General features: G+C 40.1%; 1 protein-coding gene across 4 annotated transcripts in view; it reads right to left on the bottom strand.

Moving 5' to 3' along the window:
* Positions 1-1,364: 1,364 nt before the first annotated feature.
* The window catches only part of trps1 (trichorhinophalangeal syndrome I), a 110,460-nt gene continuing 96,968 nt past the window's right edge, over positions 1,365-14,856 (bottom strand). For all 4 annotated transcript variants that reach the window (XM_046416959.1, XM_046416958.1, XM_046416962.1 and 1 more), the window contains exons 10-11: positions 12,249-12,371; positions 1,365-8,123 (exon numbers count right to left, since the gene is read on the bottom strand). In XM_046416959.1, the coding sequence (XP_046272915.1) occupies positions 6,534-8,123; positions 12,249-12,371 (1,713 nt within the window). In that variant the 3' untranslated portion in view covers positions 1,365-6,533. The remainder of the gene's footprint in view (positions 8,124-12,248; positions 12,372-14,856) is intronic.

Raw genomic sequence — 14,856 nt, 5'->3', positions numbered from 1 at the left:
ACATAGTAAGAAAACATGTCCATGAATTGCTGTATGCTGTTTTCACATTCCTTTTCTTCTGCCTTTTATTCATTTGACGGATCTTTTTGCTTTTGCCTTGAACAGGTTCATAATTATGTGCCGCTGCATGTGTCTGCGTGCTGACCTCTCCAGTAGACAGCAGGGTGTTTAATATTCTGGTCTGACACCGACTTTCTGTGGCCAATCATCACACACTCATAACACACGCACATTTAAATGATGCCCTGCTCCCACATAATTTCACTGCAAACAAAGTTAATCAGGTTTAATCAATGTTCATATTACAAACACAAAGATAACTTGATAATGGTAAACAGAATACATTTCAAAAGATTAGGAGCCTTTGTCTTCTGACAGATAGCATCACCGCACTGATTAAGTTTGTCAAACTTCCTGACTCAAATGAGGGTTATGAGAAGATTAAAATAGGCTCTCAAATTATTTGTACGTTGTGGTGAGTAATGAACATGTGGTTAAGCGCCCAATGTTGCCATTTGAACAGTCATGTGACTAAAAATTTCAATTAGGGTTGGGTAATGCCAGATCAAAGGTGATGAGGTCGATAAAGGAACCTCATTTTGGAAATATTTCGTCTAGCGTGTGAAGTTGATATTTTGGCCTTGCAGTAGCTCAAGAGGAAAGCTCAAAGAGTTTGATATTTGACATTTATAGAGTTTGAGTTGAGTTTTTGACCTCCATGAATGGTGACAAGGTCACAAAAAATCATATGAATAATCCAATGGAATAAAAAATTAGATTTCATTAATTACAATCTGACCAGATTAAAAATATCTTATTCTGGGCCAGAGATGTGCAGAAAGACACTGTGATTAGGACTCATTCACAAACACGCTAATCAAAAGAAGCGTGATCTCTGGAGTGCATTGTGTCCATTTGATAGTCTAAGTGACAAATAAATATTCTGAAAAAGGAGAAAAAGTAGGCCAGTGAAAGAGCAAAAGCAGCACAGATGAGAAGAGAAATACATGACATCTGTGGAGCTCCCAGCTACATTCAGAGAGCGCAGCAGGAGGCATGTTGGGAGGATTCGCTTTTTTCTGTTGCAAATCTCTTCTGAAATAATTCACCTGACTTGCTATGAAAGCTTTGTGTTTAAAATCGCATCTGTTCAGCTCAACAGCCACCACGTTTGTGCCTCTGTGATCCCAAAGTCCGCAGTTTTTCAGTTGTCAGACCTGACTCTTCCGACACACGATGAGGGCGATTTACATGCTGTAGCAGGGCCACAGCTTGTCTTTAGCTGACTGAGGATTTAGAAAATAAAAACATTCTTCCCTTTCTGCAGTAAATCACGACTGAATCAAACACCAGTTGCCCATTTTTGGTACATTTGTTATTACTTTTATTAATTATTATCATCATCATCAACATTATTCTTCAAGTTTAGCTGTGTAACAAACTTACCTTGGCTGTCAAAATATGTTGAAATATCATTTTTGCATGAAATAAAACCTAATAACAATAACATACAGAAAGGTAGCAGAATAAAATACAACATGAGAAAGAACAAAACCTAAAAAAAAAAAAAAAAAAAAAAAAAAATTAAACTTTTTTCTATAAAATGCATTCAACTGAATAGAGACAAAATTCTACTAAAATAAATTGGTTAAATGTACATATTTGATGTGTGTGTGCATGCATGTGGGTGTGTGTATCTGACCATTGAAAAACTGGCCTTAAGCTCCCTTGTCTCCCATGGTTAACACTGTACATCCCATAATGTACACTCAAACCGTACCATAGCCGGTGTGTGTCTGTGTGTGTGTCTGTTGTCCCTTCCTTGGCAATAAGAACATAATAAATGGAGTGCAAGCAACAGCATAAATTTCTGTAACACATTCTGACAAAGACAAAAATTAAAACACTTGTTAAAACTCCCCCCAATGTAAACGCTGATGTGAAATGCCATCAAACCTCAAACAAACACTCATTATTGAAGTCAAAGAAGGTCAAGATGTGGGTGTCTTATAAAAAAAATTGCCTATTTGGAATCATAAATGCCAGCTAAAATTCGCTCCCAGAATTCGTATCAACATTAATGTCGATATTGTATGTCTTTTAGACAAGCAGTATCCTTACATGACTGGGGGGGGGAAGAGACAATTTTAAGCTGAAAAATACACAAAAGAAGATACTTGGATAAGAGAAGGTTCTGACGAGAACTTATAAAAGAAAAACATGCATGAGCAAAGTTGTTTTTTATTGTCAAAGCTGCGTTCTTTTTGCTCTCAACTCAGTAAGTAAACGGGAAAGATTTTCTTTCAAAAGCTAAACTACTGGAAGATGCTGGCATCAGAAATTTTCTCTGTGGTTCATCACGATGAGATGTGCACCCAGATTTAACAAAAGAAAAAAAAAAGGAAAAATCTAATCTTTTTTTTAATTTTACATATCTTTGCCCTTCTATTTCCTAGAAGTCTCATGAAAACCTTTACCAAAGTATTTCTTACACATCTTTCGAGAGATGAAAATTCACGTTGAGTTTTTTAATCAAATGTGTCCCGTTGGCAAATGAATAAATCTAAATCTGAGAAAAGCCACACTTTGCTTCTAGCATGCATTTGATTTTTCTTTTTTTTTTCCCCCACTGCTGGTAACAACATTATGAGTTCCTGTCAGTTCTGAGGGTAACTGAGTCAACCTCAGCTTTTTTGGGGAACAAGACGGTATGACACAATAAACTCCCATTCAAACCCCCCATTAACTTGCTTGCCAACTGAGAATACTTTTATCAAAAGAAGGGATGCAAGAAAGTGGAGGAATACAGTAGACAGGAGGGACGCAACCGTGAGTGAAGAGATTAAAAATGAAAGGCAAATGAATGGGAGACTGGTCAGACCTTCTCCCCATATATTCTTCTAAGGCACCCATCTGTCCGTCTCAGCAGGTATCCCTCTTTCCTTCCCTTTGTTCTGTCTTTCAACAAAGCACTGCTTCATTCTTTGCTTCTCGTTTGTATTTGCTACATTTGCAAATGTAAACATGTTTTACTATGCTAGCAGTCCCTTAAGAGACGCCCATAACTAAGAAAAAAAAAAGTAAAATTTAAAATTTTTACACATGAGCACAAGAGATTTCCTAGAATAAGGACAATCAGAACATTTTTTTTGAACTGGCTTCATCAGTCCTAATACAGCATGATGGAACCTATTCAGCAAATAAAGGGCAAACTGCCAAATAAAAGCAGTTTCAAACCATGTATCTAACACACGTCATAAGCCTTCACTTGACAGGTGTGATATGGAGCCACACATACATAGTAAAGGTGTTAAGCAAAGTCATCAGAGGACAAACATGTCTTTGAAACCAGAGTGGGATGTATGCCAGACAAAAGGCTGGCACGTGTGAGCATGAGACATCCTAAATAGTTCAAACGATTTCTTTGCTTTTATACTGCAGCTGCAGTGAGAAGACCTGCAACTCCAATGTAAATATGTTGCACCAATAGTTTGAAAGGTTTCTTAGTGTTCTCATGTGACACGTGCAGTACTGAATGCAGCGCCGTTTAGACAGCCAGACAGTTTGCTTTTGTTGGCTGTAAAAGCATAACGCAAATGTTTTATAGTTTGTTGTCTTGCCGACTTAAAACATTTCAACAAGAAAGAACACTTATCTCACTGCTGGTTTTAGAAATAATGAAATTTAGAAATGTATTCATGCATTAACATTAAACTCCTCCTCAGAACAGTAACACCTTTACCATAAATATGAGCACTCTGGTGACTTGACTGCACGCCATAATTTGGCTTCCGTCTGCAAATGAACCAAATACACAGTAGAGAACATCTTGGTCTTAAGTCTTTCATACAAAAGTTACAGAGGCATGTGTCTCAACAAGACATTTGCATACATACAAAAATGAAAGATGGTCGACTAGTGACTGACAGTTAGCATAGCAACCAATTTCACATGTAGGCCTTCCTCAAAGCCTGAAGATGCCAAGTGTGAACAGGTATTTGGACCAATCAGACAGCGAGGCTGAAATTAAATGTGATAACAAAGGACTCTAATAACCTGGTGCATGAGAACTGATATGGAAGTTTGTCTAACTTCTGGCTGACATGACTAATAACTTACATAACTTTTTGACAAAGATAAGCAGACCTTTTAAAAAAACTGTACAAGTTACCAGGCACTAGGCGGGATATTTTTCATCCATGTCTTTTGGATAAGCATTAAAAAAATATCTTTTTACCCCTCTTTCTTTCATCCTTTCTGTCTCTTATTGTCTTTCAGCATATTATTATTTCCTTAAAAGTAGTCCCCCGGTGATTTTATTTTTGTTTGTTTCCTAGCAACTAAGGCAGCAAGGCTGGAGAAGTGATTCTCTCTTTATAAAAATAAACAAGATGGCCGCCACGTCGGTCTACTCTGAAGGATAGGGGATCTCCAAGACCTGACTCTCATGACTCGTTCACTGACTAAATTTAACAACGAGAACTGCAAATTTCGGTTTAAAGAGAGACTCAGTTCCGGTATCAGGATATTGTCCTTAATTGTGTTTAGAACACAACGACTGGGCAGTGAATGGTTAAAAAAATGGGCTGAGTTATTCAGAGCTGAGAGCAATATTTACTTGATTGAATTTTCATCTTGTTGTGTTTTTTCAGCATCATTTAGGCTTAACATGTAGCAATGCCATCCATGGAGAAGGCAACTTATTGTGTAGATTTTCTAAGATGCTAACATGCTACATAGAGGTAACCTAACAAACTCTCAGAAATATGAGATAAGCTGAATAAAACACCATAGGTGAGAAGCTCTGTAGACTTGAAACAGAGCAAAGGTTTATACAGTTAACCCAAATAACTGGTGCTTGTGATAAAACTGAGGGTTTTACTTCACTAGCTTCCTAAGTCTCTCTGTAAAACCATGTAACCTATCAACATGTGAAAGACATACAGAATAAAAAGTTAGGGTACTAAGTCCATTTTGACCTGTTAACACATAAAGAATTTAAAATATGTAAGAGAAAAGTATGTAACATGCCAAAACCATAAGACCACTGAACATGTAAGAATGATGTGTCACATGCTGTGAAACAGGTTGGGCTGGTGTGCAACACGCATGACCCCTGAGGACTGAAATACCGAACGCAAGCCTTCATTATTTTACATCGTCGTTTGGGGACGGACACACCCTTTGATCCTTACACACATAAACGCAGTTACATAAATGCACACATACACACAACCCCCTCTTTTGCTGTACCATTTCTGTTAGACGGCTGTTATCAATATAACAAGTCTCCATAGGAACACAAACAATAAACAGCTGAAAAACAAAAAAGGAAAAAAAAAACAAAAACAAACCTCAAATAGACTAATTTTTATAGTACCATTTCCTGCAAAAAAAGCATTATTTGTTTTTACAAAATAACATATTATATATAGGAAAGTGTAGCAAATTGCATGTTTTGTAGTATAACAGCATAATTATTATTATCATTATTATTATTAATATAAATGTTAAGCAGGTTAATAGATGGTTGTTCTATTAGGCAGGCAGCCAGGCACATATCTAGTATCATGGCACGGAGGAAGATAGAAAATAATGTCACTTGGTTCGTTCCAAACAAATGAAGAGAACACTTCGGTCCGGATTCACGCCGGTTTAACCAGGTGAGGCTGGTTCAAAAAGTCACCGTCAAATCAAAGCCAACCAGTCTCCCATTGCGGGCCATTTTGCAGCCACTGTGATTTTTGCACTGACAGTTTCCGAGACAACAGCGCACAAGCGAGAGAAACCAACTGATCCTTTTGTACCAAGGTAACACCAGCTGAACAGGAACTAACTGGTTTAACGCCGACCAGTTTCAAAGAGTCAAATTAAGTTTTGGTTTTGCACAGCCGTGGAACAGTCAAAAACATGCTCTGGACCAGAACAAAGTAGTTCTAACCAGATCAGATCTGGTTGTACCAAGATAAAACAGTCTGAATGATGCATCAGGCCACTGTGGACCAGCTCAGGGTTCAGTTTAGCATGGTGCATAACAAAGCACAGCTCAGTTCAGTTTAAGTGTTTTACTTCTAATTTTTTATTTCTTTATTTTTTTTTTTTGCTTTGCTGTATGGTGGCCGTGCAAGTTCTGAGCTCCACAAACTCAACCTAAATGAGACCAGTCCAACTTTCAGTCGAGCTTCCAATCCTCTTATTTGGAAAGCATACGAAGTGGCTGTTTGTTAAAGGTGATTTCAGCTGCATGCCCGCACTCTGTTATTGAATACTTGCACCAGAGCTGTCAAGTGACTGTCACTCAACGAAAGATTCAGGCTGTTTCTTCAAACTGTCCCTGCAGCAGTCCAGCAGGATCCTCCGATGATTTTTGACCGTTTTGACAGCCGAGTGCTTCCAGCATGAGGATGTGTTCCATTTAGTGCCGAGGATGGGCCCATTTTGACATGAGCTAGCCTCCAGGAACGCGGAGACATACAGCTTATTCATCCAATAAAACACGTTCTTCAAGGTTTGTGTAAGTCAAAGGCATCAGATTAATTACTCTCCGTGTTCTCATCCAAGCTTTTAGATTCAGGGACAGTTGTGACGTCTGCGGTTTCTGTGATGTCATCACTACTATCTGACACCATCTTGTCGCCCGTCTGACCCTCGTCTCTGAGCTCCTTTTCAACTCCTGTTTCATTGTTTGTGGCATTGTCGTCGGTAATTTCTTTAGCTTGGTTCTCATGACAAACTCCTGTAACATCTTTGCTTTCATCTGTAACCTCACTGTGATTACCGTCATCCTTTTCCTGTGGCGTCACAGCATGATTTTCTGATACCATTGTGACGTTCTGAATTATGCCATCTTGCACGTGAGCCTTGTTTTGTGATGTTTTTTCTGTGTACCTGTGTAAGCCCCTCTGTATGTGTGTGGTGAAATCATAGCGATCCACACACACATGGTGGCAAAAACTGCATTGGTATGGTCCCTGGTCACCATGGCAACTCATGTGCAGGGCATACATGACTTCGTCTAGGAAGTAAATCCCACAGTGGACGCAACGGTTGGTCAGGTCATCCTGTGTGGCCACTTCCACCATTGCGCGATTCAATGGGACACTTGATCGACTTTTTGTCAAATGACTTTCTTCCTTTTCTATCTCCTCCCTCTGGGTCCCACCTTCATCTGTCCCCTCCTCCTCTTTCTCTCCTTTCCAACTCTCTCGCAACCTCTCAGCCAGTGGTGACTCCTGCCTTCTCCTCTCTGCGCCATTTGTTGACATGTGTGCATTTGCAGCACTTGGATCTCTTTGTCTTATTGCAAGATCCAAAGGAGCATCATTTTCTAATGATGATGAGGTCGAGGTTTGGGAATGAAGAGGGGGAGGAGGATAATGAGGAGGAGCTGGAGGAGGGGGAAGAGGAGAGTAGGGAGAGGCGCAGTAAGGCACCGTGTAGCTTTGCTGATGATGCTGTACTGGAGTTACCATTGCACCAAGATAATGAGCGTTATTTCCAAGGCTACCAGGGCTGCTTAGATTACTAATGCTACCAGGAACCCCAGAGGTGGCTGCCATCTTATACTTGGTCCAGAATCTGAGCCAATCCGACTCAGGGGTCAAATCAGGTGAGAGGGTTAATGGTAGGGGCAAGGAGAAAAGGGGATACTGATACTTTTCGATAGGTGAACCAGGGGGTGAATAACTGGACGGTTTGGATGGGCGCATGTACTTCTCAATCGGACTGCCTCTTTCTGATCCCCCTCCTCCTTTACTGCTCTCTACCTTTGAAATGATCCCTCCCTCAACGATGGCCCCGTTTCCCTCGGCTACCAATGAGGAAGGGGGATGCGAAGGGAGGAGCAGTGGAGGCATGCGTCGATGGATCTCCAATGTTTGATTGGCAAGGAAGGCTTGAGTGGACCGGGGTGAGCGCGAGCGAGGGGAAGGCTGCTGGTTTTTGATCGATGCACAGCTTCTGTCGGACTCCTCCCCATTCATACGCTCCTCGCTTGTGATGCGCTGTTGCTTGGGGGCCGGGGTTTCAGATGACAGCGAATCAGGGTTGAGCCGTTTTCGGGTTCGCCGTCGGATAATTTGTTCGCCGTTGTTCTGCTTTATGATGTTTAGTGGTCTGGGTGTCTACAAGATAAAGAAAACAAGAAGAAGATGAAACAAAAAGAAAATAGTTAGTAAATATTTATAAATAAATGTACTGACAATTTTTTTTTTCCTGTTTAAACATCGCTAATATAGATTTTCCTTAGATTATTTAATGTACTTAACTGACTTGACTAATGTCAAGCACACTTGGTCCAGCATTATTTTACTCTCATGAAAGATTAAAATAGTCACATCGCAAAAAAGAAATTCAAAACAAAGTATTTGTGAGCTTATGACCAATAAACTACCTGTTTTGATGTAAAGCCACTTATTCTACCATGGCTCCTTTCTGAACAATTAAGAAACTACTGTTCAAGGAAGAACGGAAGATCGTCTGTTTTTTGTTCGCAGTAAAAATTCCACTATTTTGATTTGATAAAGGCTTAAAACTTGTATATAATTAATTGTAATTTTAACAAAAATACTGACATATCCTGCACTGCTGAGACTGTAGTTTTTGCCTTTACCACAAGGGGGCGCACTTTCGTCTGATGTAACTGGAGTTTTTGAAGACTTGTACTTCAGTGACAGAACGTGTGATCACACTGTATGCCTTCATTAATGTCCTAACTATCATCAAGTTATCTCTCCCAATAAAAGCATAGAAAACAACACTATCAAAAAACATTTATGCAACACTTTAACCAATGACAAAAACAAGTTTAATGAGCCCAAAAGAAACTCGAAAGACAAGCAGAATTACAAAGAATAAAAACTGATCAGAAACACCCACAACACTATTTCTGAAGCACTGCTTGCTTTTTCAAATTCCCACTGAGATTAATAGACTACTGGATGATGAAGGAAATATTTTGATGTTAAAGCCCTAAATATGTGCCAAAAAAAATCAAAACAGTAAAAAACACTTCCAGACAAATTAACGAAAAATGTTTTCTTTCCTGGAAGTAAAATAAACTGTACAGTTTAAATTGTCTTTTACAGTGTTTACACTTCAAGTCAAAAGTAATGACTTGCTATCCTCTCAGTAGTGAGCTGGCTTCATTGAAGAATCTTGTCTAAATAAGAAAAATCCCAAAAACTATCAGTGTTGCTGAAGTTTTCAAAGCCGTGTAGGTGGAAATTATGAAGCTTTCTGTGCACTAAATATTTCAGGAACTGCCACAAGAGCCTTATTCTTGTGTACCTGTCTGTGCCTCCTTTATGTCTCTAGAAATTCCCTGTTGTGTCTGTAAGTGGCGTAGGGCTCTTGACACACACACGGTGTGTGCGCATGCAAACCAGGCAGAAAAAGAAGGACCAAGCAGGAAGAGAAATGGTGAGAAAAGATGATGGAGGATCATGAATGAATGAAAGAGGTGTTTTAATGGATGAAAAGAAAAAAAAAATCAATACATCACATGCTTTTGTCATGTATTCTGGGCCTATGCTGGGATCCCCTAGAATTATTGATCTCCTTGTGTATGTACATGTGTGTCTCTCTCAAGGCATGTGTATCAAAGCATGCTTGTGTGTGTGTGATGTGGACAGGAGACAAAAGTGTCATTCTCAGTGTGGGCTGTATCAGTCATTATAGAGCAGATGAAACTATTTATGAAGACAAGAATGGCATCAATCCAGTGTCCAATTGAGACGCTTGGTTCATTACAGGCCTCTACACTGACAACATGGTGTCAGTTAAACTGTTGTTGTTTCTCAGGATTTTTTGTCTCTAGCTTAAGAGGAGTGAGGACAATAAAAGAAGAAAACATTTGAGGCAACAGCAGGAGGGGAGACAGGAACAAAGGAGGTGATAAACATGAGAAGAGGGGGAAGTGAAATATATGATGAACAAGGAAGAAAGAGGGGAGGTAGAGAGGAGGGGACATGAAATGAAAACGAACAGGAAAAAAGGGCAACAGAGAAAAACAAGCCCGATGGTGGAAGCAGTCCCACACTCTGCCCTAATCCCACACTGCATACTAATTCACAGCAGGATGTGATCCACTCACACTGGAAATATCTTGGAAGGGTGATAAAATAAAGGATACGCCAGCCAGCAAGTATGAGCACAACAAAAATCCTTGATTTTGAGGAAGTTCAAAGGAGTGACACATTTGTCCCATGATGCAGTTCACAAAGGAAATAGAGGAAGAACTGTGGAATTTACAGACTCAGTTTAACTTATGTACAATATTTGATCACTGATCCTTAGTCTTTTACTGTTGCTCTTTGCTCAATGTGTTTTTCTCAAACCGTCCGCCTTGTCGTTCTTCGGCCTTTGAATTTCCTCTTCCTCCTGACTTTGTTAGTTTATACTCAAGTATTTTGCTAATTGGGTGTGTCTGAAGTGCTTTCACTGCGGGGAAATAGATCACTGGTCTCTGGAACCCAACCAATTTCTTTTAAATTTATAGATAAATCAGTTATTTATTTAGTCATTTAGTCTACAAATTTTTGTAAGTACCTTGCAGTTAGCCTTATTCATTGTGAGCACATAAGAAGCAAGCTGCTCATGTCTTAAAATACACGCACACACACACACACACACACAAAGTATCTGTATGTTGTATAACTTTATGGTTGTGGGGTTGGTTTGACAGAATACCTGGACTGAGTTACTGCTGGTACATCTACCTGTCTTCCATCTCTATCCAAGAGGAGAAGGCTCTTCTTGGATATCCCCTCAGCAGTCTCCCCTAATCTTTCTGCCTCCCCCTCCAACTCTCCCTCTTTATACCCCCCCCCCCCCCCCCCCCGACATTATCTCTGTCCTCACTCCTTACCTTAATCTCCTCTTTCTTTGTCTTCCTCCCTTTTCCTTCTCTTTGTTTTTCTTTCTCCCTCCCATTACGTCTACGTCTTTTCCTGCTCTTTATTCATAATGCTCCCTTCCCCTCTCTCTCACTCTGAAGTGTTTTACTAGCTGCTATCCTCTCTAATAATGTGTGTAGAGCGTATAAAACTTTTATTATGGGATATAAAATACGGTTGTCGTGAATATTGTCAAGAGTAGAGGGGGCGGGGTGCTGGAACGTGATTGGAGCAGCAGATGAGATGAACACGGGTTGAACCAGAGATATCTGCAGGGGCAGGAAGGGGTAAACTGTTGTAGCCTGTCATCCCCCAAAAGGTCTTTGAAGCCCCATTCGATAATTGCGGCATGGTGCTCTGGGTTGTAACACGGTCAACTCCCTGATGCATTTATTAGCAGTGTGATTTATTACGCTGGGAAAAAAAAAAAAAGAATCTGCTCAATTTGAAATTTTACAAGCCAAACTTAAAAGGCCAATATGCCCACATGAATCTGGCACATATACATTGAAGCCCTGAAGGCTTATTTCACAATGATGATATTTTTAAACACCACAGTTAAATAGGGTATATTCAAGTGTGAACTGAACATAGACTCCATAAAAAACACATCTGAGGTGAGAAAGCTCAATATACTGAAGTCAACTAACTTCCAGGCTGGGTCTTTATCTCATCTGTAATTCATGCAGACTAATTAAATATGGGATTTCCACAGACTTTCCCCAGGCTTAGATGGTAAAGTTGATTCATTCCATCATATTTCTCACTCCATGGAACTGGCTCGCTGTGACTGCTGAAATGGTCTGTAACTCCCAGCACCCAGCAAATCAAATATACTTCATCCACAAAATTACGTTCGCAGCGGTATTCGCAAAATATATACAAGAATTTTAACTGCAGTACGCACCATTTAATTTGCGCAGTATGCTAATCGGGCAGACAGGAGGAAGGATAATTACTGGTCAATACCACCCCCTAAGATGTACTAGAACACAGTGCACAGTCGATTAAATAGTTTAAAGTGCTGAGATCCTGAGCCAATACAAGACATGTTGGAGTTCAGCCCTACAAATTCACTTTTTGGCTGAATGATACACACCCGAGTTTCTTCTCACTTGTCGGCATTATTTCCTTCTCCCTTTCCTTTCTGTCCGTCTACAGTAAAAGTGGTTTTGAAATTTGAAGCTCCCTTTCATTTCTCTTCTAATTGGCTTTAAAGAAAATTCAAATAAAGTGAATCACAAATGTGTGAGTGCAGACTTCATCTTAAGGTGCCATGGCAGGTACAACTAGTTCTGCAGTCTGTCTAGTACAGCGTAAGCATGAATCTGTACATGTCCGCATATGACTTACCGAATGCAGTTTTTGGTATAAACCACATGCGTTGCAGACGTAGCCCCCATTAGCATTCTTCCTCCACAATGACGTCTTGGTGGTCAGACAGTTCGCACAGAAGACCCCGCTGCCTCTGCGTCGCTGTGGGCGGAGAAAGACGGAAATCTTTAGAAGAGGCTTCATAAAGAAATTCTGAGAGGACAAAAACGAGGCATTGTCAGAAAGAGAAAGGACAGAAAATGTTGACTTAACTTTGACTAAACCTTTTTCATTTTCACACCACTCAAGAACAATGACTTGGCAGTAAGGTTAGGAGAGAGAGAATAGATTGGCTTGGTGGCAGAGAGATGATGTGCTCTCATTCATCATGCCTAATGGGAAATCTTATTAGAACATTGTTCTCCGCTACACTGATCTTCTCTGAGTGGAACAAGGTTAATAAAAATACCAAAATATACTTCAAGGAAAAGAAAATGATCTAGTCAAACTGAATAAATTGTGTGTTTTAAATATGTGAGTATCTGTCTCTGAGAGAAGTCCTGTATAAGAGATGAGAGATACCGCAGTAATTTTGTCAAGCACTACTCGACAGACGTGGAAAGAGATGAATTATGCTTTCACCTGGTAGCGTAAAATGTTTGACTGTTTATCTGAACCGCAGGAGGTACTTTACAGGCAAGGCGTTCACGCACACACACACACACATACACACACACCTCTGCAGTTCATGGAGCAGTGGTGCATAGAAAAGCAGTGTGTGCAAGGAAGGGTGGGGTGGGGTGCAAAGGCCAATTGTCGTGGCAATGTGCTCCATCACAGTAATGAGCCAATCACAACGTTTCTCCATCCCATTAAGTCTCTGGTCCCATTCACCACCTTTATGACCCTGAGAGGACAGCATACCTCATCTTTCTCCACCGTGACTCTCTGTTTCACTCTCTATCTGCCTGTCCATCCGACCATTTCATTCTCTTTCTGTATCTTCGTTAAGTTTTATGTCAGCCTTGTTGCTTGTCCAGTCTTCATTTTCTCCTGTTAATCCTTCTAACTGAATCTCCACTTTGGTTCACAATATTACTTAACATAAGTTTTTGATATATTTTCAGTGTGTTTCACTGATGTAAATACCAGTATTACCAGTATTGTAATTTTCATTGACCTGTATGTTATGGGCATTTCTTGTCTGGCTCCTTACAGTGGCACCATCACACCTCATTGATGGTCTCACCACGGTTGTGTCAGTGTGACTGTGGCTTACTAAAATCTATAAGACATTCTGTTTGTATACCATCTTCCCCTCTTCTGTCTCTCTTCTTTTCTGACTGTTATCCCAATCTGTTCCTCCCTCTCCCTCCATCGTGGACTTTGTGTCCACGGGGACCTTCTCCTTTCAGCGCCGGTTTCTTGTTGTTTTATGTTCATGACAGTGCCGAGAGCCTCGCATATTTTTTCGGGCTCAGAGCACCCAGTGCTGGAAGTTAAATACATTTCAACTTTTCACAAAAGAGTGCTGTACTTCAATGGAGCTTTCTGTAGTCTCAGAGCTACAGATGGAACCACTACCAGCACTTCCACTGAGCATCTGTTTCGTGCTGCCATCTAAAAGCAGAAGCGCCCAGTGGGCACAGCACTGCTCAGTTTATTTTTGCAATCTTGTGTATTCCAAGGATCACAGCACAATTAACCACTTTGCATTTCTCTGAGAACACAAACCACACGCAGACATGCACATATATGTAGGGCTTTCCACAAGAATGCAGAAGTAACCAGCCAAGGAGTTCCAGGGGCATGAACTCCAGAAAATAAATGCGACTCCAGAAACTCAAACCTTACTCAAACCTGACCTTCAGCCCATTCAAATAGTTCTTCCATCACATACACCAAACTTATTTCATATTTTTAATGAGTTTGCCTGGCCTCAGTAATGAACGCAGAGTGGCAAACATGTAGTGAATTACTGTGAACGGGAGGCTTCTTGTGCATGTTACACTTATGGGCAGCATATAGCTATGATTTCAGATGTGAACGTTCCCTTTGTTACACGCAAAGAAGGAGAAAATTACTCACTGACAGAATATCCAAAACATATGGAAAAACATACTTACAGGACGTTCTATTACATATTATTTTATTTCTTTTTAATGATCTGGCATTCAGTTTGCATAATCCACTTTGCTCTCTACTCAGCAGGAGACAAACTAAAAAAATTGATAGAATTAAGTAGCAGTCTGGACCTAACTGAGAAAAGCTCTGAAATGTGGCCTGAGCAACACAATACAGACACATCTGACAGTTTGCTGTAGTTCTGCTAGCAGTTAATCAGCGCTGCAGCTGTGAAAAGATACTGTCCAAATGTTAACAACTTTTAAACGTAATGGCAAGAAATCATATTGAACATTCAAGGCAAGATTTCAAAGTTAATTTGCTGCTTTGTGCAAACATGCAAGGTAGTTAGGTCCCCTTAAAGGAGAAGAAAAAAAAGGTCGGAAACGCTGAACTAGCCACGGATCAGGAACTGAATAAACATCTGTACTAGACAGAGTTTAAAGATTAAACACCAAATTCTCCTGCCAATGAAAAGTGGTTTTGTAGCTCTTTTGTTTCCTTTCTGTAATTTTAGTTCATA

This window comes from Scatophagus argus, chromosome 17 (assembly GCF_020382885.2).
Source record: "Scatophagus argus isolate fScaArg1 chromosome 17, fScaArg1.pri, whole genome shotgun sequence".
Lineage (NCBI taxonomy): Eukaryota > Metazoa > Chordata > Actinopteri > Scatophagidae > Scatophagus > Scatophagus argus.
The sequence above is the reverse complement of the archived record's forward strand: the minus strand, read 5'-3'. Positions and strand labels throughout refer to the sequence as shown.